Genomic DNA, 25,898 nt, shown 5'->3' on the forward strand with positions numbered 1-25,898 from the left:
GTTTCTATGGAAACACTATAGTATCAGGATAGAAAGTTAAAATTGGGTTTTAAGCTTTTCATGGCTTTTCTCCCATGAACCCCTCTCCCCCCCCCCCCCCCCATCCCTACTTTATATAAAATATGATAAAGAGAATTTCAGGGTTCAGGGAATGGAGCACTACTATAACGAGAGCCATATCATCTACCTAGAAGTAGTAATGTCTGCACGATAATTCCTTTTTTTATATCATCCCACACACACTGCTCAGTTTGTTTCTTAAGGGAAATAAATGTTCTGTTACTTCTTTTTCATGCCTGACCCTGCAGCCGTTTCTACTGCTGCGAATGTTTCCACTCTTAGAGCCTTTTCCAAATTAACTGTGCCACGCAGTCATGTTTGCTTGCACTGAATCAGTTTCCCAACATTGTTTTTCCTTTTAATTTTAGTCTAGAGTAGCAGTGTTTCACCAAGCTGATTGGCGTGGATGCTAACTTCATTTGTGGCCAGCGTAGTTAGAGCGCAGTGCATGATGCTGGAGCTGCAGCAAGAGGTAAGAGTTCAAACGGAGCTGAGCGCTGCCGGCTCCTCCACTGCTGACTTAGACCCCTTGGCATCAGCCGTCTGGTTTCTCTGACACTAAAATAATGATTTGCATCACAGTGCATTTCACATTAGTGCTGACGATGGTGTCAGGGAAACCAGAACTGCCAATGCCAAGGGGTTAATAAACCAACTACTTGAAATTATTAAGGGCTGTGATTATTTTTTTTTAACAGTCCAGGGTAAGTGGAACAAACCTTGGAAGGCAACAGCGGCAGAAACTACTGTAAAGCAGAAAAATACTGTGACTTGCTAGGTGCTGTGCCTTCGTCAGAGTGGTAAACTGGTTTTAGAGAGAGGTATGTGCCATTCCTTTAAATAAATAATTGCATTTATAACACAAGAGTGTTAAACTCTGTAGAAATAATGATAAACTAAGGCTAACGAAAGAGCGCCCCTTTCACAAAGCTGTCAATTGAAGGAGAACTCAAGAAGTATCCTACTTTGCTGAGCATCTCTGTCCTTCAACTATGTGTTGTCTTTTGACGTGCCTGTTTGGGCGTCTGGAGTATTATCCTGGCCGTTGTGCAGACGGATGCAGCTTTGGACTTGTGACGCTCTGCCAGAGCAGTGTGTTTATTGCTCCATCTGGATACTGCCGTAGGGCTGGGTCTTCAGCTTTCTGTTCAAATTCTTCTTTGGACACCAGGGTGACTGCTCTTGCATTATCATCTTTTTGCCTCTTAAGAAAGTTGCTCATTAGGTGGGTGGATGTGATGTGCTAGATGATGGCTTCCTGTTCTCTAGTCCCCAAATTGCAGTGCAGTTGTCTCTTCTCAACCACATTGTGCTTTTATGTAAGATTAGTAGGTTCCTATGCTCAGCAACATCCTTGAGGAATCCTTGTCCATGCCATGTTGGAAGTACATACCCTACCTTTTAAAAAAACTGCAGCTGCAAGCTGGGGAATTGTGAAAACTTCCCTTAAAATTATTTGCTGCATATCAGAAGAACTTGTGCATTACCTGCAGTTGGCAGGTAAGGTCAAACTCTGGAGGATAAATTGTTGGAGCAATCGTTAAAAATAAAAGCGCAATAACAGTGAGCACTAAGTTTGTTCTTCCCATTTACCACGTCTTTAGTGCTGAGATTCCTTGCAGGAATTTGGTAGCCGTTCTTTGTTGGAGGTGGCAATCTTCATTGCCAGTGCTACAATGAACTGTAAGACTTGCTTAATCAGCATTGGGATTTTTTTTAGTAAATCTTTCTAATTTTTTTTTTAGTAGCTTGTGTGCAGAGAGCTTGGAAGATAATGGGTTGCAGGTTGATTGTCCTTCAAGTTTTAGCAAAGCTATTATCTTTTGCTCCAAGTCAGATCTTAGATCCTCTCTTTTCTTTGTCTCCAGATGGAAATAGTGGCTGATCAGCCTCAGCATTAGGTAACCATTCATGGTGTAATTACCTGCTGCGCTGAGTTATTGCTGCCTTGTGTTTAGGGAATGTTAGAAGAGAATTGGGTTCAATGTTCTGATTTCATTTTCTCGTAAAGCTGGTGTATAACATAAATTTGAATAGTTTCTTCAATGGGGAAGCATCTTTGAATCTGTAGCAAAACTCTGCTACTGCTGTAGTGCTAGTTTTTAAGGAAGGGTTTTTTTTTCCTGTGTGCCTGACTGCAGTAAGAATGTACTGGGTCTTTTAGGGGTTTTTTGCAACATTTTTGTTAGATACTGAAATTTGAGAACATTTGAGATCTCCTGTTTTCAGATCTCTTTAGAAGCGCTCCACTTTCTTGTAGCCTTTGTTATGTGGTTCAGTTGGTCCCCAATTGTGCCCTGTTACTGTAAGAGACATTTAGTATAGGTTTCCAACTGTAAAAATTTAAACAGCTTCATAGCTAATTGACCAAAAGACCAAGCAGCATTCCCTTAAATTCCTAGGAAAAAAAGACTTAAGTTTGGGAAGTCAAGAAAACAAGTTACGTTTCTGTGGAAGATTCCAAATACATTGGGCGTCTTCAGCATTTTATTCCCTAGAGGATTAGTTGCGTACACTGGTGTCTGTTCAAATTAATTGTTGGAAAGAGAGCAGCAACTACCATAAGCTTCCTATAGCGTGCAAGTATTGTTTGTAGGTGAAATAGTTTGAGCTGGTGTCTACCAGATGCTGGAAGAATGGACTTTAAGACTAGAAACCTGTTACAGTTAAATAGTCTGGAAGCAAAAAGTACCAATTAAGAATTAATCTCTTGTTTGTTATTAGGACAAGCTAGACTAGTTCCAGTGCTGCTGGCCAGACTACCTAGAGTTGGCTAGTCATGCAAACCTGGAGGATTTACCAGCATTTGTTCACCGTGTTAATAGATTTAAAAGGAAGCAGATGTTTTGTTGACCAGAATTCATATGTAACAGTTAGTTTGTGATCCTGGCTATGAATGGTTGCCTTTGCAGTTATTTGAGGGAGGATGTTTCTGACAAGTGTGAGTTTTTCTTTTGTGAACAGGATGCAAATGATAGAGCTGTAGAAAATTCATAGCTCTGCTAGCTGCTAATCATAGTTACGAGAACTAAAGACCTGAGTAGAAAATTAAGAATTTATGCTGTTAACGATTAAGTGCGAGATTACATACTTCATTCTGTCAAAACAGCATCAGGGTGTAACAGTATGAGGTTGGCTAAAAATTAGGGAAGGGAAGAAGAAAAAGCTTGCATGATGCCAGTACCTCAGCCATGGCAGTGGTGTAAGCTTCTGAAAGAAAACAGAAACCAAAGTACCCTATTTCCTTCTCCAGAAGGTCCAGTCTTGGCTCTGCTGACTTTGAGGGCTCTACCATTTTTACTTGGCATGCCAAGAAAAGTCAAATGTACCAAATCCTATTAAAAAACAAAAAAAACCCCAAAAACCTCAAGTCAAGTGCTACAGCTGGAGCAAATGCAAAGAGACATGCAGTCGGTGAAGCTGTGATCACTGGTATTATCCTGTTTGTGAAACGCTTTGTATTTTGTGGCCCCTGGAAAATCCAAAATACATGGGAGAGCAGGAAAATTAAAATGGAGCACAACAGGGCATGCAAAGCATGCTGCTCCACACACAGTATTAATTCTGCGGGCCAAGCGGTGGCTGTAGACATCTCTTGATGATCAGCATGTGCGTTTTTGATAACATTTATTTGTGGGAAGTATGTAAGTCTATTCTGCTACCATCTGTCCAGCCTGTCTGAAAAATTAAGGCGGCTCACCTACCAGCATCTTTGATGCAGTATTAAGCAACTCCAAGAGGTCAGTTTTTTAAATGCAGATAATTTGGTGCTTAAAACCTGAAATATTCCCATAAAACAAATTCATAATTGTTTAACCATTTGTCTTCATTTGTTGTTTAAGCAAGCAAGGTTTGTAGCTCATGGGAAGGCATCTGGAGCAGCGAGATTTAGCTGATTACTGTGTATTCAGATGAACTGTGTGTATTATGCGTAGTGGTCCCTTGACCGGTGTTGGGTGCTTTTTTTTTTTTACCTTAAGTCCAATCAATCCTACACTGGTGACTTTTCATTAGCTGCTCCTGCTCTCACAGTAATGATTGGGATGCAGAGCCTGATGGCAGTCTGTAACTTCTCCCGGTGCCCTGAAGCTCAACAACGTAAGCTGATTGACTCAGTTAGGGCCCCAGTCTCTAACAGCAAATGCAATCAATAAATCTTTGTTGGTAAATAATTGCTATTGAACAGAGTTTTAATATAAATTTATGAGTGGTGTTTTATCACAGCTTGAGGCTACAGCAAGCCACTGAGTGATGGATTTCAGATAACACTTACATTCATTACATTAACTTTGTAAGTTATTTAAAGCTTGTACACTTAACATTGCTTTTGGCTTGCAATGACCTCCTGGGACTAGACGTAGCATACACATTACTAATAAAGAGCTCGCAGTATGTGCAGACGGTTCCTCCGTTTGCTCTGTATGGTGACGCAGTTCCTCGAGCAAAACCTGAGAAGTGAAGTTCATGCACTCCGGTTGAAGTCTTTTTCCTGTGGCTCATTAGAAGTACAAGCTAGCGCAGTCTGGTAGGAGAAGCGTTCCTCCGTTAGACGCAGAATTGCAATTTTGGAGGGAAGGCGGTAAAAAAAACCCTTAATTTGAAGTGTGAAATTCTTCTCAGTTTGTGAGCAATTGGAGGTGTTAAATTCTTAGTGTTGAATCTGGAGGCTTTGCATCAGCTACACCGAACTGCAGGGCTAAAATTGCAAGTGGAAGACTGTAACAATGAAAGATTTCATACAAATCATGAGAAATAATATTATCCAATTAATAATAATTTGAGGCAGAGATTATTTCAACAACAAAAAAAAAATTGGTATTTTGAAGTAGAAGTTGATTTACCTAGTCCCTTACTGCATAGCTTGGAGACTAAATGTGATTTTTGTGATGTGCTGTGTGTACGTGGGGTCTGTTTGGCTGTGACTGGAGATGTGCCCAAGCTACCTCTAAATTGCCTCGGAGGTACCAAAGGTCAGTGGGAACCCATGTATCTCGTTTCCTAGGCAGACTATCTGATGTGACTTAAATGTAGACATCATGTGACTGAAGTGAAGGGCTTTTTCTTTTTTTTTAAAGTAACATTTCTTGTCATATCTGGGCCTCTTTTTTTTTTTTTTTTTTTTTTTAAGTTTAGTAATGTTAGAGTGCATTTATAACTGATCTAAACTCAGATACTAAGAGCGTTTCTCCAGACCATTCTATATAATTACCACAGACAAAGTGGTGGTCTCTGGCCTTGGGGAAAAAATGTGTGGTTTATATGGGCTTCTCTGCTTCATAACACTTTAAGTTAGCTCCTTGTATTCAGAGCAGTTTCCTCTGCAGGTACTGGAAGATATTTTAAATTCTCACATAATATGAAAATCTATTCTTTTTGCCAAGGTAGTGACTAAAGAAAATGGATTGGGAAGTCTGGTTTGTTAGTTAGGCACAAATAGGTACATCATCTGTATTTACTGCTGAGTATTTTTTTAACACGAAAGCATAGAATTCCACTTCAAAAGCAAGGTGAAACCCCATTTGGATAATTTTCTTCATTTAGATCCAAAAATAGAATTTCATAATTCACACCTGGATAGTAGCAAAACCTCTATGTAGTAAAAATCATTAAAGTAGTGGGGTTTTACTATTTATTGAGTTAATAATTGTCATGAATTGAAAATTAAGTAAGTAATGACACGTTTTCTGTATAGCAAAGGGACAGTTAAAACGGTGTGAAATATATATATATTCTACTTCCTTCAAAACTTCAAAAAAAGGCAAGGGGGCAGCAGGGGGGAGGGGGGATCACCGTTGTGATCCTTACAGCGTTTTCCCCATTAAAAGCTCTGAAGAACAGACCAGTGCAGGGAAACAGTAATTTTTGATCCCCACAGCACAGCGATAACTAGAATTGTGTCCCCCTAAACGCAAGCGAACGTGCTGCAGGTGAGATATGAAAGATTGGAAAGGTGAAGCGACAGATCACCTACTATAGACAAACATACAAGTCAAAGGCAGAAACAAGCTTTCATTTTTTAATAGAAGAAAACAACGTCTCTAACCACTGGAAGGCGGTAATTGGGATGTGCGACTCGCACTCGCGGAAGCTTTTGTAAGAAAGCGTTTCAGAAACCCCATTCTCTCTTGTAAAAGTTTGAGTTGTAGCAAGGAACAGCACAAAAAAAAGCAGTCTGACCCCCAGACGGTCAGAAAGTTCGGAGTTTGTACCACTGTGTAATTCAGTCATCCGACACAAGCTTTTCTTTACAGTCCCATCCACAGATTGCTTTGAATCACAAAGCGTTGTTCTCTGAAGTTTTATTCAAAGTGCATGTCCAGGAACAGGCAGTTGTGAACTTGGCTTTTCCGCTGGTATCATCTCTGCAGTTGCAAAAGGAGAGTTGTTAGTTCATGTGGATTGTGGTAAGGGACTTCAACATCTCTTCAACAGAAAGTTACAACAACTGGAATGGAGGGAGAAAAAAATTTGCCTAGCTCTGGAGGACTTCTGCTCATGCAGAACTGCCCCTTGTCCCCTCATGGCTTTGGGAGTGGGTTTGCAGTGAGATCGCTTTATAAAGCTGCAGGTTTAATGGAAAAACAGATCATATAACTTGCTTTCAAGGTTTTAACCCGCTTTAACAAAAACGACTCCATAGGAATGGGAAACACCATGCTTAGTAGTGCATCTTTCTCTGTTCTGTTTTCCCATTTGTTAAGTTCCATGGAAAATGAGAATGGAAAAACTCATTTTATGGGGATTAGAGATCTGAAGTTTGTATTGGTTTAGATTCCTAGTTATGATTTAATGAAATGAAATATAAGTGTCCACTTTTATCTGAACTTGATCTGTGGAACTAGTGAGTCCCTGTGGTACATACTGTACATAGTGTCTCCACCGGGACATTTCAGTAAGACTTTCAATCACCGAAGTACTGTATGAACTCATTAGGAACTGCTTTCTGACTTGGTTTTGGAAATTAAAATTTCCTAAGGAAGTGCATTGCTAAAGCATGGGTTTTGATGTACCACCCTCAGTGTGCTACAGCATGTTAGATTTTGCTTTTCCAATTGACTTTCTATTTTTAAGCTGAGAACTGGTGTAATATGCGGTAGTAGTCCTTGTCCATTTAAACACATGATGACTTTTTATCTCAACTGTTGATTGTTGGCATTCATCAGTGATGTTTAGGTTGAATACGATTTCTGGAAAGGTGAGTCACCTTGCCCACCTCCTTTCCTCTTTGATCACACCTCTTTCATTAAATTATCCAGAATTTATTGGAAGAACTTTGTATTTGCCCTGTTTCCATTTTGCTGCTCTTGCCTGGAATTGATGTCTTTTTTGCTGGAATGAATAGCCAGGAGGATTTCCATTGCAGTGTCACCTTACTGCAAAGGGAATGAGAACATAAACGTGTGCTCTTCCCTGCTTGTGGAGAGGCTGAGCCTGGACAACAAGGAATCCCCAGGAACACGCTGAAGGGAGCACAAGCCACACAGTAGGATCCTCACTCAGCCTGGGTCTCATCATTTATTTTGGAGGGCTAGGAAATGCAACGAGTGTGGTGTCTTTATCAAGCAGGAGCATGTATGGGTAACCTTACTCTGTGTCACATTAAAATGTGCTTTCCTGAGGCATGGAATTCAGTGCAAAAGGGGTTCCTCTACCCGTTGGACAAAGCCAGCGCTGATACAGTCTTTCTCTGTTTATGTGACTTGCTTTATGAAAGCCGTACTTAGAGCTTTTCCTCCTGAATTGCAAGGACTGAAGCTGCCGATGGAGAAAATGTGCATCATGGGAGAAGCAGGGGAAAATGAGTAACTTGCAGGAGAAAGCATATCTAAAAATGTTGGCAATTATATTTATCTTTTTCTGTGTCTTAAATAGTTGTGTGTTGGCAAAAGAGTGTTTAATCTTTCCCCCCCCCCCCAACAGGGTATGCTGCTAAAGCGAAGTGGCAAGTCATTGAATAAAGAGTGGAAGAAGAAATATGTGACGTTGTGCGACAATGGTGTGCTGACCTACCATCCTAGTTTACATGTAAGTACACTGTGCTCTCTGAATGTTCAGCGTCAGGCCCTGATAAAGCAGTGTTAACGAGTTCATCCTGACGTGTTTTTGTTGAGCACTCTTTGGTGGAGGAACTTGTTTGTCTCTCTTCATTCCCCTCCCTCTCAAAAAGGCATAATCTGAAATAAAATTCCCTGGTGTGAGTCCAAGTACAGTCAAGTTCCTTTGAATCCCCTGGAACTGCAGTTCCCTTGCATCCCAGGAGGCAGCTGAAATGGTTTAAGCCTTTATTTTGTGCTGATGCTTTTATGGACTTGTTGTTGATCCCGGGATTAAAAAAACAGGGCATTTTGTAAGAAAAAGTGTCCTAGATGTAGTAAAGAGTGAGGAAAGTTTCTGGTATTTGTCAGCATGCAGTGGTTATGGTTTATTCAGAAGTAATTCTGAGCAGCCTTTTGAAAATAGCATAGCTATTAAAATATGTGCCATAAAACTTTTTCATGTTAAGGCATCTGTCATTGTCTCTGCCCAAGGATCCTGTCTGTCCTTCTCAGTGTGTGTAGCACAATCCCTAGGTACAGTTTTGGGGGTGGAAGGCGCACAGTGATCTGGCTGGGAACTAGCCCACCCCATCTGCCCCGGCCATGCCAGCAGGAGGAAAGGTGAGATTTGTCAGAGCTCATTCCATGCCAGAGCAGTTCAAAAGACCAAGCCAATGTGGAGACTCCAGATCTTGAAACTCGCAGGGGATTCCCAGCTCCTTCGCTTGCTCTGTAGTACAGGCAATGGTAAAATACAAAAATACATGGTGTGTTTTTTGGACCATGAGTCATGGATCTCACCAAGATCTTTAGAATTTTATCTGGTCTTATATTTTATCATCATACCACATATGAAAATCGGAGGGTGGCCAGCTGTAACATTTTTAGGGCCAATTGTTTCTAAACCTATTGGTGTCATTTTAAGCTTGTGGGCAATTTTTTATTAGGGAGTGAAAATCAAGGTTTTGATCAGATGCATTTCTGTAGGTATGCTCTGGGGCTTACAGACCTGCACGTGGAACTGGCAGGAAACTTCTGCTTTAGATGGGTGATGTCTGAGGAGCATGGCCACACTGATGCAGTGCTTGTACCAACTTGCTGTCCCCTGTCTGCTGAATATTAGCACTTTCTCTGGCTTGACACAAGATTTCACAGTCTCAGATCCTGCCATAATAATACTTTGCTATAGTTTCTGATGTTATGTCCATGTCCCTTAAAAATGATTCAGTAAGTTAGATGACAACTAGCTTCAAGGCATTGCTGCTTTCCATCAGAAATCTTGTCCCTCAGCCCTTGTGTTCTGGAGCAAGGTTTTCACTGTTCCTTTTTGTGAAACTGTACAAGTCTGTCTGTCCTCTTTGGCCACTCTTAGTGCCTTTAAATTTAGGGTATTGTGCCATGAAGTAGTCCCGAAATACCTGAATTGTACATTGGTATTGCTCACAGAAAGGAAGCACGAGTACTGCGTGCCTTTGAGGCAGCCCCCATGGAGCTCCCACATGAGTTTCCCTTAGATTGTATTGGCCAACTCTGGGTCATCAAGCAAGGAGTAGGCAAGCTGCCATTGCCCGCGCGCCAGTCCCTTCCTTGCTTTGTAGAAATGCTCTATTGTTCCTGGCAGTTGTTGTGCACATGTTACTTTTTCATTGCCTCTTGCAGACAATGGAGTACTTCTCTGTAGGCTTCCCTGGAGCTGCTTAGTCTCCCCCAGAGTGAGAATCCATTGAGATTAGAGGTAATTACTTTGAGATTAGAGGTAAACCCATCAGAGATTAGAGAGAATCCATTTAAAGAAGAAGTAATTACTAGCCTGTAATTGTTTCCCTCTATCCCCCACCGTGCCCCCCCACCCCAAGAAAAAGGTACACAGCTCCATATTTCCATTTGCTCAGACCTCCTTGCATAGATTGGAAAGGTTTGTAACGTACTACTTTTCCCTTGGCTGTATGTGGGTAGGTAGTGGTGAGGGACCGTGCTCAGCTCCTAGCAGACAAGAAGCTGCTGGGGAAAATGTCGTACTCATTCAGGGTCGTCTTGAGACACCTTTACTGAATCCACTCTCTAGGAGCATCTAGGGTACTGCTCATTCGTGTTAAAATCTTTCTATGACATGATTTATATTATAAATGATGCTGGTTTAATGCCTTATTTCTATTGCCTTTAGCCTTCAAAGAGTCACTGCACTACTTCTGCAGTATGTTTCCATACTGTCAATGGACTATTTATTGTCAATTAACTATTGTTAATACACTCTGCAGAGCATTCGTCATCTATCAGGCAGTAGTATGTGAGTAGCATCTTCTCTGCCCTGTGCAAACCACAGTGGGAGGAAGAGGCAGGACCAGATACTTGAAGTCAATTGCACTCCCGATACAGTTTGTACAAAACTTTGTAGGCAGGAAAGTCAGAATTTCCTCTTGGGTATTGCCAAGTGAGTGGGGTTTCCCCCAAACAGGACTCTGATAATGTGTTTCTGCTTTGGTTTTGCTAGTTTTTGTTTATCTGTAACTGCTTGTTGCTTTTTTCACAGCAAGCCAAGGAAACTGATGAATTTTTAATACCATGCTTGCATTGCTGTTTGGGATAATTTCTTACATTGTTTTGAAAAATAAGTACCTTATTCCTACCAACCTTCCCATAAAATAGCATTGAAGAAAAGAACTTTTGTTAACCATCTAAAGTCGGTTTCCTACACTTGTAAAAAGCCTGGCTCTAATCTGACCTGTTAGTTAGATTTGGGTTATCTCAAGTGTGCGAGTCATTTTGGTTATACAAGATTTTGCAGTTGTAATTCTGTGAAGCGAAAGGTGAGCTGGCCTCTAGTGGTGGCAGAAGAAGTAAATTTAGAAGATAATTTGGTCTTTCCTGGCTGTGGTTTGAGTCAGAACATAACACCTGCGTTGGAAGAACCTCTTATAATATTTAATGGCTGATAGTGAACACTGTATTAAATATTGCTTGAGATTTGGCCAGAAGTGGATCAATTGTCTCTGTCAGATGCGTTCAGTGGTGGCTCAGGCATGAGGCAGTGTTTTTAATATAGAGAATGTTTCCGTATTGCAGAAATCAGTACCTGTCATCCTCCTTGAAAGGATTGGATACAAAATGAAAGGTTTTGGGGTGGGGAATGAAAAATCAAATTAGTACCTTTCTTACAGAGGAGGTGTCCCTGGAAGGGTCAGGCCTGTTTGGCAGGGCAGCATGTTGAATTGTGCCAGCTAAATGAGTAACTACTAATGCCACCAGGTTGACGTTTGACACAATAGCTAAATTCATATTCTTTCTTTTCAAGAAAGTCGGGGGAAAGGAAAATGGGGAAAGAAAAATATACGTACATAAGCACCCTACCATTTTCTGACTTGGTCATGTCAGGTTTTTTCAAGAGCCTCAAAACTTCCCGTCCCTTGGGATGCTGAGGAGCTATGCCGATAGAAAATGGTGGGGATAATGAGAGAGAACTTTGACCTGCAGGCTTCAAAGTTCACCATAGCTACCTATTCATCTTACATTTCTGGAGTACAGCCGTTGAGTGGATGACTAAAATTCTGGCTGACAAATTCAGTGTCAGCCTCCCCAAAGGGACCCAGGGGAATTTGTCTAGGCATCTCTTGGCTTTTAATGGCAGAATGCCATGTGCAAGGGCTCCTGAAATGTATTCACCAGGATACCTGCTGGGCAGCGTTACATGCCGCTTCTTTATCTAAGCCTTATCCCGATGAATAACTGATGATGTTTCACCATTGTCTGTCTTCCAGAGGGTTGCCATCGTGCCACAGGTCAGTAGCTGACAAAGCTTTAGCTGTGGATGTCCATTTTCTGTTCTTGCATCCCCATCATCATCACTGCCCCTCATTTATGAAAAGAAAAAAGAAAAAAAAGAACACAAACCTGAAAACAGCTTTGTTAGGGAAGGGCTTTTTTTCCCCTTTTATATTTAATCTGTTCTAGATTTGCTTTCAAATACAAGCACAGCACTGTGGCACCTTATGGGGGAAGAACAGCTTCTTAAATACAAGAGAAGGAAGGTCCGATGCCCATCATGTAAAAGCCCCTCTAGAACACACGTGATATGTAAATCCCATGTACCTACACAGCAAGGTTGATTTTTTGCTTTGAGGTCTGTCTTGCAGTAATGACGCTCTTTAACCTTGCTCCAATCCTCACTGATCTAGTTTGATAACCTGTGCTGAGGTGCATAGTGATTGAGGGGGGGAATATATCCTTTGTCTCCTTGAGAAGTGTGTGGATTCACCTGGTCTGCTCAATTCATCTGATAGTAGCCACAGTTTCAAAACTCTTCCTTAAAAAATAGTGTTGACTGGGCGAGCAGCCTACGTGAGCTCACTCAAAGGGAGTATTAGCAATGTTGCTATCCTCAAATAAACTGAATGTATTTTTTAAAAAAAGCAGAATTTCAGCCTGGTATGGAGTCATATCCAACACTAGGCTAAACTTTGTACAAGAGCTTCAACAATATATTATACAGACACATCTTCTTGGAAGATGATACAAAACAGACCCAATTCATGGGCCTCTCAAATTCTTTGAGACATGGGGTGGGGGACTGGGCTTTCAGTTGAGCTTTCTTCGCTTGGCCGTTTCCTCCAGGAAAAGCAGACTTGGTGAGAAATAGGAGGCTATTGAAAATGTCCTCTGTGTTGGTATCTGGAAGTGTTGTAGATCCATGCACTTTTTTCAGGTCCCATAACATGCATTGTTTTTCTTAGAGCTGCAGTTGAAATTTTTAACTGTTATCAGTTCTTAGGATTTTCCTGAATAATTTGGAAATGGAAAGTGTGCTTGCAAATAAAGTATTCTGTCTCTCCTCATTTTTAAGAGAACACCATGCTAGCTGGGCTGCGTGGCGCCTTTGAGTGTGGCCTGTCAGCAGCAGGGTTGTCTGGCGGCGGAGCTGGGTGTTGCTCGAGCCAAGGGAGCAGCGCTCGCCTTCATGGTTATGAATAATCGCCTACAGACATCGTTTCGGTTCAGCCTTATTTTCAGGGTTGCGTTACCTCAGGCTGTTTAATAGCTCCGAAGTGTGTTGTTTGTGTTGCTTTAATAGAAATATTCATGCTCTTATATATTTCTAAAATACCATCGTGTATGCCCTGGGTTTTTTTTCCCTGTTTTTGCTTCAAAGGAATGTAAAGCTGGATATTGGCTGGCTCCGAGAGCCCTTCTAGCTGGCCTTTCCTATGAACAACTAATCCTCAAATCGGGCTTTGGTAAATCGATATTTGAACTGACAAAAGGGTATGCATATGTTGCTTTTCACATAAGATGTAGCTCTACCTCCTAAAAGAGTAGTGATCAAAGCAAATCCTACAGAGCAAAAATGAGGATATAGTTGGACTGGTGATGAAGATAAATCTGTCTGAGGCATGTGTAAGTTTTTATTATAGTTATTGCATCCATTAATATGCCTAAAACATTGGTTAAGATAGAAAAAATGAATTATAGGAACAGTTACAAAATATGTGTGTAGTAATTGCTTATTACAGTTGATGATGCTGTATTTTTTGCACTCACCACAACTGGCGCTCTCTGGAAGCCTTTTCATCAAAGCCATGTTCAGAGCAGCAATCTCCTTTCTAACATTATTGACTTAAATTTCCCAGAGCTTTCCTTTCTTAATTCTAGCATGTTTCACTGTGAATTTACATCGCTTCTAGTGATAGCTAGAGGATAACCAATGTTTATGGAAAAAATAAGTGTTAATCATGCTGCTGTAACTTTTTTTGGTAAGGGTACCAAACATAAAACACATAACCTATGATGTTTTAAAAGCAAAAGAGGCTTTTAGAAAGTGGTATAGCTGTAGAGATCACTCACTCACTTTATAGCTTCCTGGAAAACTTCTTTATTATGTTAAAGATGTAAGGGAGTGAAGATCAGTTTGGGAGCAGAACTTAAAAACAGATGGGGAAAATAGAAGCTAAAATGTGTTTGCAGTCCTTAAGTGAGACCTATCATTTGGGTAGCTGTCAAGGCAAATTATTTTCCATCCCCCTGGCTTTGTGGCTTTTTAAACTAGAAATGATCTTGCCTGAAAGTGCCATTGCACCTGCTCTGCTCAGTGGAAAATCAGACTGTAGTTACTGATGGATCAGGAAGCCACGCTGTGAAATACGCCTTAAATATGTAATCCTAGTCGATGGGGAAGGAGCGGGAGACTGATTATTCTCAGTAACTTCTTACAATCACTTCCATGACTTGTTACAGATACTCACAGGTCACCAAATGCACAAACAAGGCAAATGTGAAGCATTTTTAGTTTCAAGTCCATTCATTTCGGAGGGCATGACAAGATTTATCACGTCATTAGCGTAGGATATTGTAGCAAACGCAATACTGCTGTTGCCGAGCTGTGCAACCTTGTGGTATGTAGTAAGGAGCAGCAAACATATATTTCAGTGTTGTGTCTACTCTCTCTTCAAAAAGGCAGGGAAAATTTTTGCTATCGGAGTGAGTTGCAATTTAAATGGCAAAAGCCAAGCTATTAATTAATCACAGGGTTTTATAAAATTCGAGCTTCCTGTCCAGCAGAGCTAACTGCTGTGGATATAAATGCTTCATAAATTACTCAGGATGGTAAAACTCCGATTTGTCTTTTACAGCAGTTCTTGTTACAAAGTCTGAATGAGAAGCGAAGCACAGACGGAAGAATTTTCTTAAAATTTTATGAACATGAGTGATCCATTTAAAAAAAAAAAAAACAAACCACCAACATTTTGTGAAACTGCTTTTGTGTTGAAAGTGTTGCCCTAACTTCCTCCTCCGCCCCTGCAACACTGATCGAACTGATTAACACCACAGTATAGATATAGTCAATGCTTTTTATTACTGAAATTTAATGTTCTTGATTCCCGATGTGAATAAAACAGATTCGAGATGACCTTCTTTTTGTCAGGACAGAGTGCTTTGGGGTGATCAGTGTTTTCCAGAATGCATTTTCATTCCTATGTTCTCCTCAGAAAATAACATTTCATTGCTTTTCTTAAGATTAACTATATATTATGAAGCTGAATGATATTATGCCCGTATTTATATGCGAGAGGGGAGGATGGCTAATTTAACAGGAACATTTGATGAATATATTCCACTGTGGCTCATAACCTGATGGTAGGTTTGTTACTGAGGCCCTTCTGGGGAAGCGGGGGGAGAGGAGTTGGAGACTTTTGTTTCTTCTTAGGTGTGCCTGTGGCCCCAAATGGAAACCAATCAAGGAGCGATTTATGTTCATTAAGTGCTTGTCAAAACTGAAAAATTTTCTTATCAACAGCAATCTAGCTGAGGCCCCTCAATGGCTGGGAGTGTCGCCTCCGCAGTATCGGCTATTTGCCTGTTACAACTCTAGGCTAGAAATCCGCTGATGATTACATTAGGCTAAGCTGCGAAGTAAATGAACCATGTCTTATTTAGGTGCAACTAGCTTCAGTGTAGTCCTGCCCCGCAGGGCACTTTATAGCGTTTTATGGCTTTAAAATTAGTGTAGCTTCCCATTTGCTGCAGGGTGCTGCATGTTATGCCTTTGAACTCAATAAGCAAAGGGAAGGGGGCCTTTTGTTTTTTTTCTCCCCCCTTTTCTTCTTTTTGCAGTTTAGCAATTTTGTTTTGCATCTTTTCCAGACGGCGTTTTGCAATAAAAATGTCTGACTGCCACATACAGGCACAAAAGTCAAGGCTCCATCCATTTACTGGTCTGCTGGGGGTTTGGGGGTTTTGGTCTGGTTTGGGGGGAAGGGGATTGGGTTTTGTTTTTCGGAAGCAGTTGTTGCTGAGGGTGAACAATAGGTTTTGCAGGTCCAGTAGGTCAGCTCACGAAATTGAAATTCTGTTTGAAAAAATATGCCACCCTCAGTCTTTAAAATGTCATCCAGAGGTGCAACCATAAGCTTCCTTTTCCATAATAATTTTTATTTCACCTCAGATCAGGAAACACTGTCTCAACCTTGGTAAGCTAAGCCTTAGGAGTGTTTTGTCTGATTGAACAGTGGGGAAAATCTAGCACGAAATGAAGGTGTTTTTCTCGGAAGCTCAGTGTAAAGAAGGGACAGATCTGGGAAGGATCCTGGGCCTGGACCAGTTCCTAGCATTGGAAAAAGGCTTCTTCTGAGAGCTTTCAGTAGCGCAAAATGAGAAAAAGTGTGACACTCATACTTGTGTACCATTAAAGACATGGAAAGGCATTGTTCTCTGAGAGTCTATCTTGTTTGGTATGTTGTGCATTGGAGAAGGGTGGCAGTGGGACAGGTACATGGTGGAAGAAACACATGGGGAGGCTCTTTAGGAGAGAGATGATTTTTTTTATATATATATATATGTAAGTTATTGTTATGACACATGGCAATCCTGAGATGAGGGGTTTTGATGTGAGCTTTGAGTCCCATTTACCAATGTAAAAAATGTAACTTCAAGGAAGGGGATTTCTGTGCAAGGTAGCTCTGTCCACAGTCCAACTGAGCCCAGCCACAGGAGACCCTAATTGTTGTCTTCTACAGCTTGATTCTTCTGTCTTCTTGGTGAGTTTTCTTGGCCAAGAAGACCAGGTTGCAGCATTAGCCTTTTCACTGCAATCCCAGGACAGAAGTACAGTCCAAAGCTGTTCAATCAGAAAGAGTCCAACTCAGTCTTCTGTTGCTGCCGGAGCAGAACTGAACTTGCCTGCGCAGACAGGCTGCCAAAACCTGCCCACTTGGGTGCTTCAGTGCAGCGGAAACCTGGCTGAGTAAAATGGTTCAGCTCTCATTCTTCAAGGCTTGTTTTCTGTTAGCTTGGAAAATATTTTGCAATTGTGCAAATCAAGAGGAAAATACCTACCTTAAGGACAGAGAGATTTGCATGCAGGCAGCTCTACAGAAAAGTATAGGGAATTTAGCTCTCATGGTACTAACTGATAAATACTATATTCAGTAACTCAGCATTCATACACATTTTCTTGCTTAATACACTGATAATGAAATACTGTGTTTTTGAAATACAACCTAGGTAGTAGAAAGGCATTTTTTTGTGTGTGTGTGACACGGCTGACTGTCTCCTGTATTAGAGACATTTGAAAATCCTCAAACTCCGTAATGTTTTTGATATCCACAGTGTTACATATGTGAGCCACGTCTTTAACTTAAGGATCATTCTAGGGAGGAACCATACTGCCACATGCTCTGTGGTCCTTCAGTGAAGTATTTGAGGTATCTGTGGTAGACTTGGATCGTGTGAGTTTGAGTCGCAGCTTCATGGAAGCAGCAACCAGCACTTTCTTCTGCCTTTCCCTCAATATCATCCATATGTCCTTCCTCCCCTGAAAAAGGGGCCAAGCAGGCAGCAGCAGCACTAAGCGTGGCTGTGGAAGAAGAGATGTTTGCCTGTTCTTTCTCCCAGCCAAAAAGACTGAAGAGTAGGCAGCTAGCTGGAAGCATCACGTAAGTCTGGGTTCAGCTTGTGGCCCTTGGTGGGAGTGTCTTCTCCGGCTTTGAGGGCAATCAGAAGCCATTGTGATGTATGGCAGCAAGTTTAACAACCACTGGCATCTGAAAACAAAAGGGGCCCTCCAAAATAGCAGTGTTTCTTTTTGGTAGGTCTGTTTAGAAAACAACATCATACCCATTTCCTCAATTTGCATGTCTGAAAGGCTTCTGTTCAGTTAATTGGTTAAATTAATTTCTGCTGTTGTAAATGGAGAGCTGTATTAAGAGCAGAACTAAAGTAATTTTACTTTATTCTGTGTCATGGCACATCGTTTCTTTCTTACTCAAGGCAATTCATTTTGTGGTGCTGTCAAATATTTTGTGTCATCTTCAGTCAATGTAGCTTTTACGATTTTCGCTAATATTTTAACAGTTTATTTAGTCCTCTAGATAATGGTCAATGGCCTTGAGTAGTCAAATTAACACCTCGGCAGCACTATAGCAAACTGCTAACGGTAACCTCAGGATGAAAAGCAATGAGAATCAATATAGTGAGTGTATTTTTAGGGATTATTGATTGATTGATGTGTTCTGGTCTTAACTTGAAGAGGCAGCATTGCCCCACAGCTGACTAAGATTAAGTTGCCAGTTACTGATAACTGCAGGCCATTACCTGCATAGTATTTCATGAGCTTAGAGATTAGATGGAGACCTTTTATAGTCCTTAGCTGAAGAAACTGTGGTGTTCGCGGGGTCTGTAATGCCTACCCGACTGCAGGAAAACGCTATGCTCTTCTCCAGCTCATACCAGCCATTGCCATGAGAATTGGAGACGATGTTGTTTTGATTCAGCACTGCCCACTATTCCTGTAGGGATCTATTTGGGACAACTGAGGCACTAATGGCTTGTCTCCCCCCAATCCCGCCTCCGAAGGCAGCTCCGCAGAAGGTGGGAGCCATGTTAAGCTGTGCTGCTGTCAGCAAGCTGAGAGCTGTGGGTCTCCCCGCCACAACTCTCAATTGCTAGCAGGTTTCTCTCATTGCACCTCATTTGCATCTGGGACATCAATTAGCATGTTTGTTGAGGCTAATTGAATGAAACTCAATCATAGCTCTTAATTGCTTGACTATGTGAAAAGAAATCACATTAATGCAGCTAATTAAGTGTATGGCAATAGATGCAACATAATTAGGAGCGAAATGTAAAAAACAAGTGATGGCGAAGGTGCAAGCACAGGGGTGCGGGGGACTAGGGCGCTGGCTTCTGTTATCCACACATTTGGGGAGGGTTCTCTTTCCTTTGCTGCTTGCTTTCTTTTTTTTTCTTCCCTGCGTTGCTGAATGATGAACATGGACAAGTTGAGAAGAAAAATGCAAATGGATTTGCAATTACTACTTTTTCAAGCTGTTGAGGGGCAGAAGATGGCACTTCTGGGGTGGCCCGCTGTTGAGTGGGCTCTAGGGACTTGTTAAGTGCTGTTTAAAAGTACTTGGCTTTGAATTACCCTCATGCCTTGTTAAAGGGTTTTTTCCCCTTTTTTCTCGGATCAGCATTTTCTACAACTAACATCTAGGGGAGTTATATCTGTAACATTTGCATATCAAAATCAGGCTTGCTGTCTTCTCTTTAACACAGCATATTCCAGATGACAGCAAGACCCTCATCTGTTCTAATCTGATCAAACCCTCCATTGCACTTCTGAAGCCACGACATTAGTTTGTAGTTTCAACTTTTATTCCCCGAGTGCAGATCTAAAAGAGCGCGCGTGGGGGCGGATGCTCTGCCAACTGGAAACTTGGTGCTTGCTTCTCCTCCTCGGGGAAATGCAGAGATTATCGCTATGCATCTTGCACACAATGAAAGAGTCTTTATTATTTACATTTGATATATCCCTATAAATATTTAAGCTGACATTAATACCTATGTGGCATCTGTTGTGTTTGGGCACTTTCGTTTAATAACGGTATGGCTACAGCGTATTTATTTCCTGTTTGCCAACATTCACTTACTCTCTCGAATGGTTTATAGCTCACCCAAGTCTGGTTTACTCTCAATTAAAAGGGCTTTAATAATGCCCTGTCACATCTCACAAGTTGGCAGGGTAGTAGGGAAATCTTACACGCTATTCATCTGAAGAATTTGGAATAAACACTTCCTTCTCAAATTTAAATGGCATACACTGGTGGTTGTACGTTAAATAAAATGTGTCTATTAAAAAGAGTACATGCTGAGGTTTAGTCACTATCTGATTAAGCCTCATTTTAGAGCCCATAAGCAATAAATGCTCAATTATGTTCTGCTTATTGTATTTTAATTTGTGAAGAACTGATACTGAACAAGAAAGTTACGCCAACTTGATAATTTATGTATGAAACCATTTTGTTCATTTCTATCTAACATTTAGTGAATGCATTTTTATTAATGGATTGCCTTTGTTTCTTTTGGCAGCAGAGCTCTGTGTCCTCTCCCCATGAATTGTTCAGACCCCCCTTTTTCTGTTAATAATTCTCAAACAGCTGGGGAAAAAAAAGCTGGTGTAATGGCTTAGTTTTGGGGTTTTATCACAGATTAATGTTAGCTGTGAAGAAATGAATGCTGGTCCGGTAGTATACTTTTGATGTGTTTTGAGTGGAATATATAATTTGTATTGTAAAAATGGTCAAAGGTGAAAGGATTTTTATGAGGGAGCTGATTGCTCCCTGTATTGTGGCAGCAGTGGTGTAGAGCTTGGGTATGCTTTTAGTCCGTTCGGTTATTTACTTGTAAAATTGATGCTTTGGTGGTGTACTGCAGGTTTGGAACTGACCTAATTAATATTGGTAGTCTTCCATATAACACCTTTCAATCTGGCTAAATCTTGCCCTGGACACTTGGACAACTGGAAGTTATGTCTTTGCTTGCAAGTCTTTGCTTGTGCAGACAGACGCCCACAGCATCACCCAGGCCTCTGTAAGTTGATCAAGTTCTGTCTGAAAAGGAATTAGATTTTTTGCCCCGGCTGTTCTGCATAGAAGATTGCTCAATAATACCGTTCCCTTGCTTTCCAGCTTAACTCAAGAGCTTATGCCCATATCTTTTTCCAGTCTCTAGTTCAAATTGCTGTTTTCCTCTTGGGGTACATATACCCAGATGAATTTTTGTGCAACGCTCTTACCCCTTTTCATCCTTGATTTTGCTATCCTGTGCTACCCATCTTGTATGTCTTCTCATAAGATACAGTCTCTTTCTTTCTTTTAATGTCCTCATAGTTTTTCCAGTTTCAGTTATTTTTTCTGGAATGCGAGTAACCACAACCATGTCTACCAGCACATGAAAACTTTGGTGTCTTGTGTACTGGCTTTAACAGTAACTATCTCTACTGGAAACACCTCTTCTGATGTATACCAGGATTGCAGCCTCAGTGGCTGTCTCACCTTAAGGAATTGTCATTTGCCCTTTGATAGAGACACCCATGTCCATTTGCTATTCTGTTTTCATCTGAAGCAGCCCACAGATAATTTAGGGAATGCCTTTGAAGCTGGAAAGCAGAATCTCAAGAGCTTGTTTTTCCAGAAGCTATTTACAGTTTGAAGAACTTTCTCATGGATTTCTCAGGAAGTGGTGGCTTGGCTCCAGTCAGTTGACCACTGTCTTTCCGCGGCTGACTGGGTTTGTCTGCTTATTTCCTCTTTGTGGGCTTTTCAAAGAAGAATTAGGAAAAGCCTTTTCCACTTCTGGCTTCCAGCTTTTAGTGTGTTTACTCTAATCAGACAGAATTTGTGTAATTTTTTCCCTTCTGTGATTTTTGTGTGCGTGTGTGGAGGAAGGATCTTATTCTAAGGAAACAATGTTGTAATTGCAGAAAGCTTACTAGTCAGTGAGTGCCCTTTTATAACTTTTGTGGCTGCCAACCAATTTCGGCCAAGTTTGCAGGAGAAAGAGATGCATAAAACATTGGCAGAGAGGAGACACAAGTAAGCATTCTCATGAGGGACAGCCAGCCTTGTCTTCTCCTTCTGTTTGGGACCTTGTAGCTGGTGAATTCCTATGTGTGGCTCAGAACCGGACATGTTGTGAGTTGCCGCTTACCCAACTGGTAATTGGAGGATGCAGTAGAGAGCTCAAGACTTTTGGGAGTATTTGTAGTGGAAAGTGTGGAAGAGATTATCAAGAAAAGGGAAGGGAGGAGAAAACAGCGTGGTGGGTGCTGGCAGATGACGTAGGACAAAAGTCTTATGAAAGCAGGTTTCACTATAGTTCTACTGCTTACAGAACTACCTGTTTGATATTGGGTTTTGGATTTTTTTCCTCTTACCAGGACTATATGCAGAACGTTCATGGGAAAGAAATTGACTTGCTGAGAACCACTGTGAAAGTCCCCGGGAAGAGGCCACCCCGAGCTACGTCAGCTTGTGCACCCATTTCCAGTCCCAAAACAAATGGCCTCTCCAAGGACATGAGCAGTTTACACATCTCGCCGAATTCAGGTAAGAGAATACCATGCTAGGCAAAAAGAGGGGAGGACTGCATTTCCAAGTGCCTGTAGGCAATTGGCTTGTACTACTGGGATGGGGAAGATCTCTAGTAATAATTTAAAATCCAAATAGCTGCTGATGTGTAACTTTTTAAGCCCTGACTGCTGATCTCTCCTCCTTGAGAGATTCTAAGTTTCTGGGTAACCTTCAACGTCTATCTTTTTATACTTGTTACCTTATACTTGCCAAAACCCTACATAATGTCACAGAAATTAACATTTGTGAAGAATTGATGCTGCCTTATGACTGATCTGCTAGGTCTAATACATTGGAAAAACAGGAGATTTTTGAAAGGACTTTTTGTGGCTTCCTGGTAGGATCCACAGCACTTCTTTCCACCTTTAGAAGGGATGCATAATTTTGGACTTTCCAACAGCAAGATTCTTCTGTAGAAAGCTATTTTAGTTCATTTATGGAAGTAGTTTATAGCTCCTTGTGAGCTCTAAACAAAGAAGTTTATTGTTCGCTGAAGTACTTGTCCACAGAGCTAAGTGGATTTAAAAAATTGCATTAAGGAAAAACATTTAAGACAATTTATCGTGTAAAACACACCGCTTATACAAAACTCATAATGGTATAGTATTGATATGGAAGTTTTGTCAGCCTCTTTGGGATGACGTCCATAAAGTGCGAAGTGTCTTTTGCGTTTATGAAGAACGTAGACACCTCCAGCATGTGCTGACAAAACCATCCAAACGCACTTTTGTCCCTGCGCAATGCACACTACGCAGGTAGGATGATCAACCATGGGAAGGAACTCAGTCACCGTGGTATTCAAGTGTCTTCTCTTGCGTAGTAATAGTTATTGTGTGCTTCAAGTCAAGATGCAATTCCCTGTGTTTTTGTGATGCGCATTCCTCTATATTAGGGGAAGAGGGAGAAGGATTTTCCTTCCAACTGCGGATGCTGCTCATTGAGATGAATGTTTAAAAAAAGAAAAGAAAAAAAAAACCAGCCTTGTGGCTTTACAGTGGTGCCACTGAGCAGACATCCCTGGAGATCTTGTGTGGTGCATTATATTAGTTTGGCTGGGGACCCGAAATGTCTGAAGCCATGATTTCATCAGACTCTTTTTCAAGTTGTAACCTAGCCCTCGAGAGGCACAGAGCTGGCATTGTCACTGAAGAGTTCATAGGAGAAAATTATTCATGGTTGGTTTGTTTTTTCCATTTTGCTATTTAATTTAGATGACTGGGTGCGGGGAGTGTTTTTGTTTTTCAACATATTCCATAATTTAGGGAAAAGTGCTGGACTGAGTCAATAAACCAGCAGTAAGATGTTTAAATAAGAGATTTCTGCTTTTAAGACATTTGAAGACAGGCAAAAATTACTTGATTGCTCCAGAGAAGTACGTTTCTGAAAATGTGTTCAGAGATACATACTAATCTCAAGTTTATAGCGTGGAATTTGCATGTTTTGGCATATGCTTAGATTGCCAGGTCAGAGTGAAACAGCTTGTACATGACTTAAATGAATATTGTACATTTCATTTTGTTTCAGGACTCTCTGCACATGTAATGCTTTCTTTACAGGAAGCTGTACAGTAGACAGCTCTCTCTGGCAGTGGTGGTAGCCACTGTGTATGTATCCTGGCTAGCCTGAGGTTTTATTGCACAGCAATTGTTTTAAAAGAGAAAAGTTAATTATGCTAGAAAGTGCAAATGCTGGAAAACAGCTCTGCTTTTAGATAGCGTTTTTCAAATGACATGGTGGGAATAGTTGGAGCTTCTGTTCTCTCTCTTGGCTTCTTTATCATCGTGCTTAGAAATACTGAAGGACTTTTCTGTTGTTCATGTCTGGTTACCACAGCTCAAGAGATCTACTGTGGTTAAGTCTTAAAATAATAAATGCCCTCCTAATGTATGAGTTGTATCCAAGAGAAGTTGAACCTGATTTCTCTGTCATTACCCGCTTGAATACGTTCATTTCCCCCTCTCATGCAGCTGGGACGCTACAGTGATCCTTCTTTAATTTTAAGCAAGTTTTTGAACTGCTTATCTTTGCATGGCGCTTGTCCCATAGATAAAGCAAGCATTGATGTCTTAATTATATTACCCCTATAGCTGGCTGGAAGCTAACCGTTTTGAAGCATCTTTATAACTTGCTGGGGGAGTAGGTGAAGACAGGCTGGACTGAACAGCTTTACACTCTACATGGCAGCTGGCCAACCTGTTCATACCTCACTACCTGCCGTCTCGTGCCCACTTTGGGTGTCGGAGGATATAGAAGGGGGAAGTCTAAGGTTTTGGTGCGAGAGGAGGGTCAGTGAGGATGTGCACATCTCTGTAAGGTTGTATTTCATTAGTTCAGCTGCATATGCAGCGAGTAGTTTCAGACCCGCTGTGGTATTTTCCCTTGCAGCCATTGCTTCTGAAATTCAGGTTGGTACATTCAGTGCATTATCAGCCATGGTATCTCTTCTTTGGGCTCTGTCTTCACAGAATTTGTTTCTTCTGAAGAAGCTGCCTTCATTGAATCTTTCTTAGTTAAAGGCCACATTTGAGGTCTGCCTGGTTATTGCATTACTGGACAGAATGACCAGCAGCAGCAGAACAGGAACTTTTTTAGAAAGCTGATTGATCCGAGCGGTGGCTACTCAGTTAAAAACAAACAAAAGAAGGAACTACTGATCAGTAAAGTATTACTTTAAAAAAAAGAAATAAAAATGAAAAAAAATAGTAGTAGGACAGACTGGATCTGGGAAATGACTGTCAGCAGCTCAGCTGTGCATCAGTCTATATGTCACTCTCAATACTCTGTGTTCAGGTAAGACTGAAGAGCTGCATTGCAGAGAGTGATTTTAAAATATTAGGGGAGTATTATTATTGTAAATAAGACACACTCACAAGCTGTGCCTGGCTTGTTAGTCTGAACTTTCATGTGGTCAAGTATATTGACAGTTGTTTTTATGCAGAGGGTCACAGCTTCTGTTGGGTGGGAGTACCTGTAGGTACTCGGCGCTCAGCTTCTGGAGCGCCGGGAGGACTTCTGGTTTTTCTGCAGTTGTCCGTCAGGCAACTAAAAACATTTGCAAATTATCCCTTGCAGTCTGTGGTGCTGCCTCAGAGCTTTTTCTCAGTTGTTAGTGCTGACAAAATGTTGTCTTCATCTTGAGCGATGCTTTAAAATTGATTGCAGGGCTGAAATTGTCTGTTACTCTTTTTTTGTTGGGAGGTTTCTGTACATGGACCTGCTGTACGGAGGAGGTTTGGACCAAGCACAGGAAGAATCAGCACTTGGCTATTTTTATTTTTAGGCATGCAAATACACTACATTCTCACTGCTTCACATGTTACCTCTTCCCCAAAACAGTGATGTTTTCTCTTCTTTTCTGCTTTTTGCCAGTGCAGACTTGGTACCTGGAGTAATATTCTCCATGCTTAGAAGTGAGGACAGTATTTCATTTAATTGATTGTTGTGGTCAGGAATAGACTAATTTTCCTTCTGCTGTTACGTAATTGTGTACAGTTCAGTGAAAAAGCTAAGATATTAAAAAAATACCACTGCTCTATTAAAATGTCACATTTAAGACTGCCCCTGGAAATAGAATTCATCGTCTTTGCTTATACGTGGTGATAGCACAGGCCCACTAAAAGCATTCCTCGGCTGAGATTACCTGTTTTCCACTAACTTGTGTTCCTAGAAATGTCTGAACTTATTTTCATTCAAACATCAAAACCAAAAAAGTCAATGCATTTTAATTGTTGAAACAGTCAAATAGTGCTTATCTTAAATGATGTCTTCATTTGAAGGCATCAATGGTCTGTTAAACACTGTTCAGAAGCTGCCCCTTAAGTATGGATTGCAGTGCCAACTTTGCCAATAAATATATGTATTAGATGTCTATTTGATTGCCTATAACTGACATGTTTTAAATTCA

At 41.0% G+C, this 25,898-nt stretch overlaps 1 protein-coding gene across 8 annotated transcripts in view; it reads left to right on the plus strand.

The window, feature by feature from the left end:
• AGAP1 (ArfGAP with GTPase domain, ankyrin repeat and PH domain 1) overlaps positions 1-25,898 on the plus strand; it is a 392,763-nt gene that overhangs the window by 243,344 nt on the left and 123,521 nt on the right. For all 8 annotated transcript variants that reach the window (XM_076342039.1, XM_076342040.1, XM_076342041.1 and 5 more), the window contains 2 exons: positions 7,981-8,085; positions 21,802-21,970. In XM_076342039.1, the coding sequence (XP_076198154.1) occupies positions 7,981-8,085; positions 21,802-21,970 (274 nt within the window). The remainder of the gene's footprint in view (positions 1-7,980; positions 8,086-21,801; positions 21,971-25,898) is intronic.

The sequence above is a fragment of the Aptenodytes patagonicus genome, chromosome 6 (genome assembly GCF_965638725.1).
Source record: "Aptenodytes patagonicus chromosome 6, bAptPat1.pri.cur, whole genome shotgun sequence".
In the NCBI taxonomy this organism is placed as follows: domain Eukaryota; kingdom Metazoa; phylum Chordata; class Aves; order Sphenisciformes; family Spheniscidae; genus Aptenodytes; species Aptenodytes patagonicus.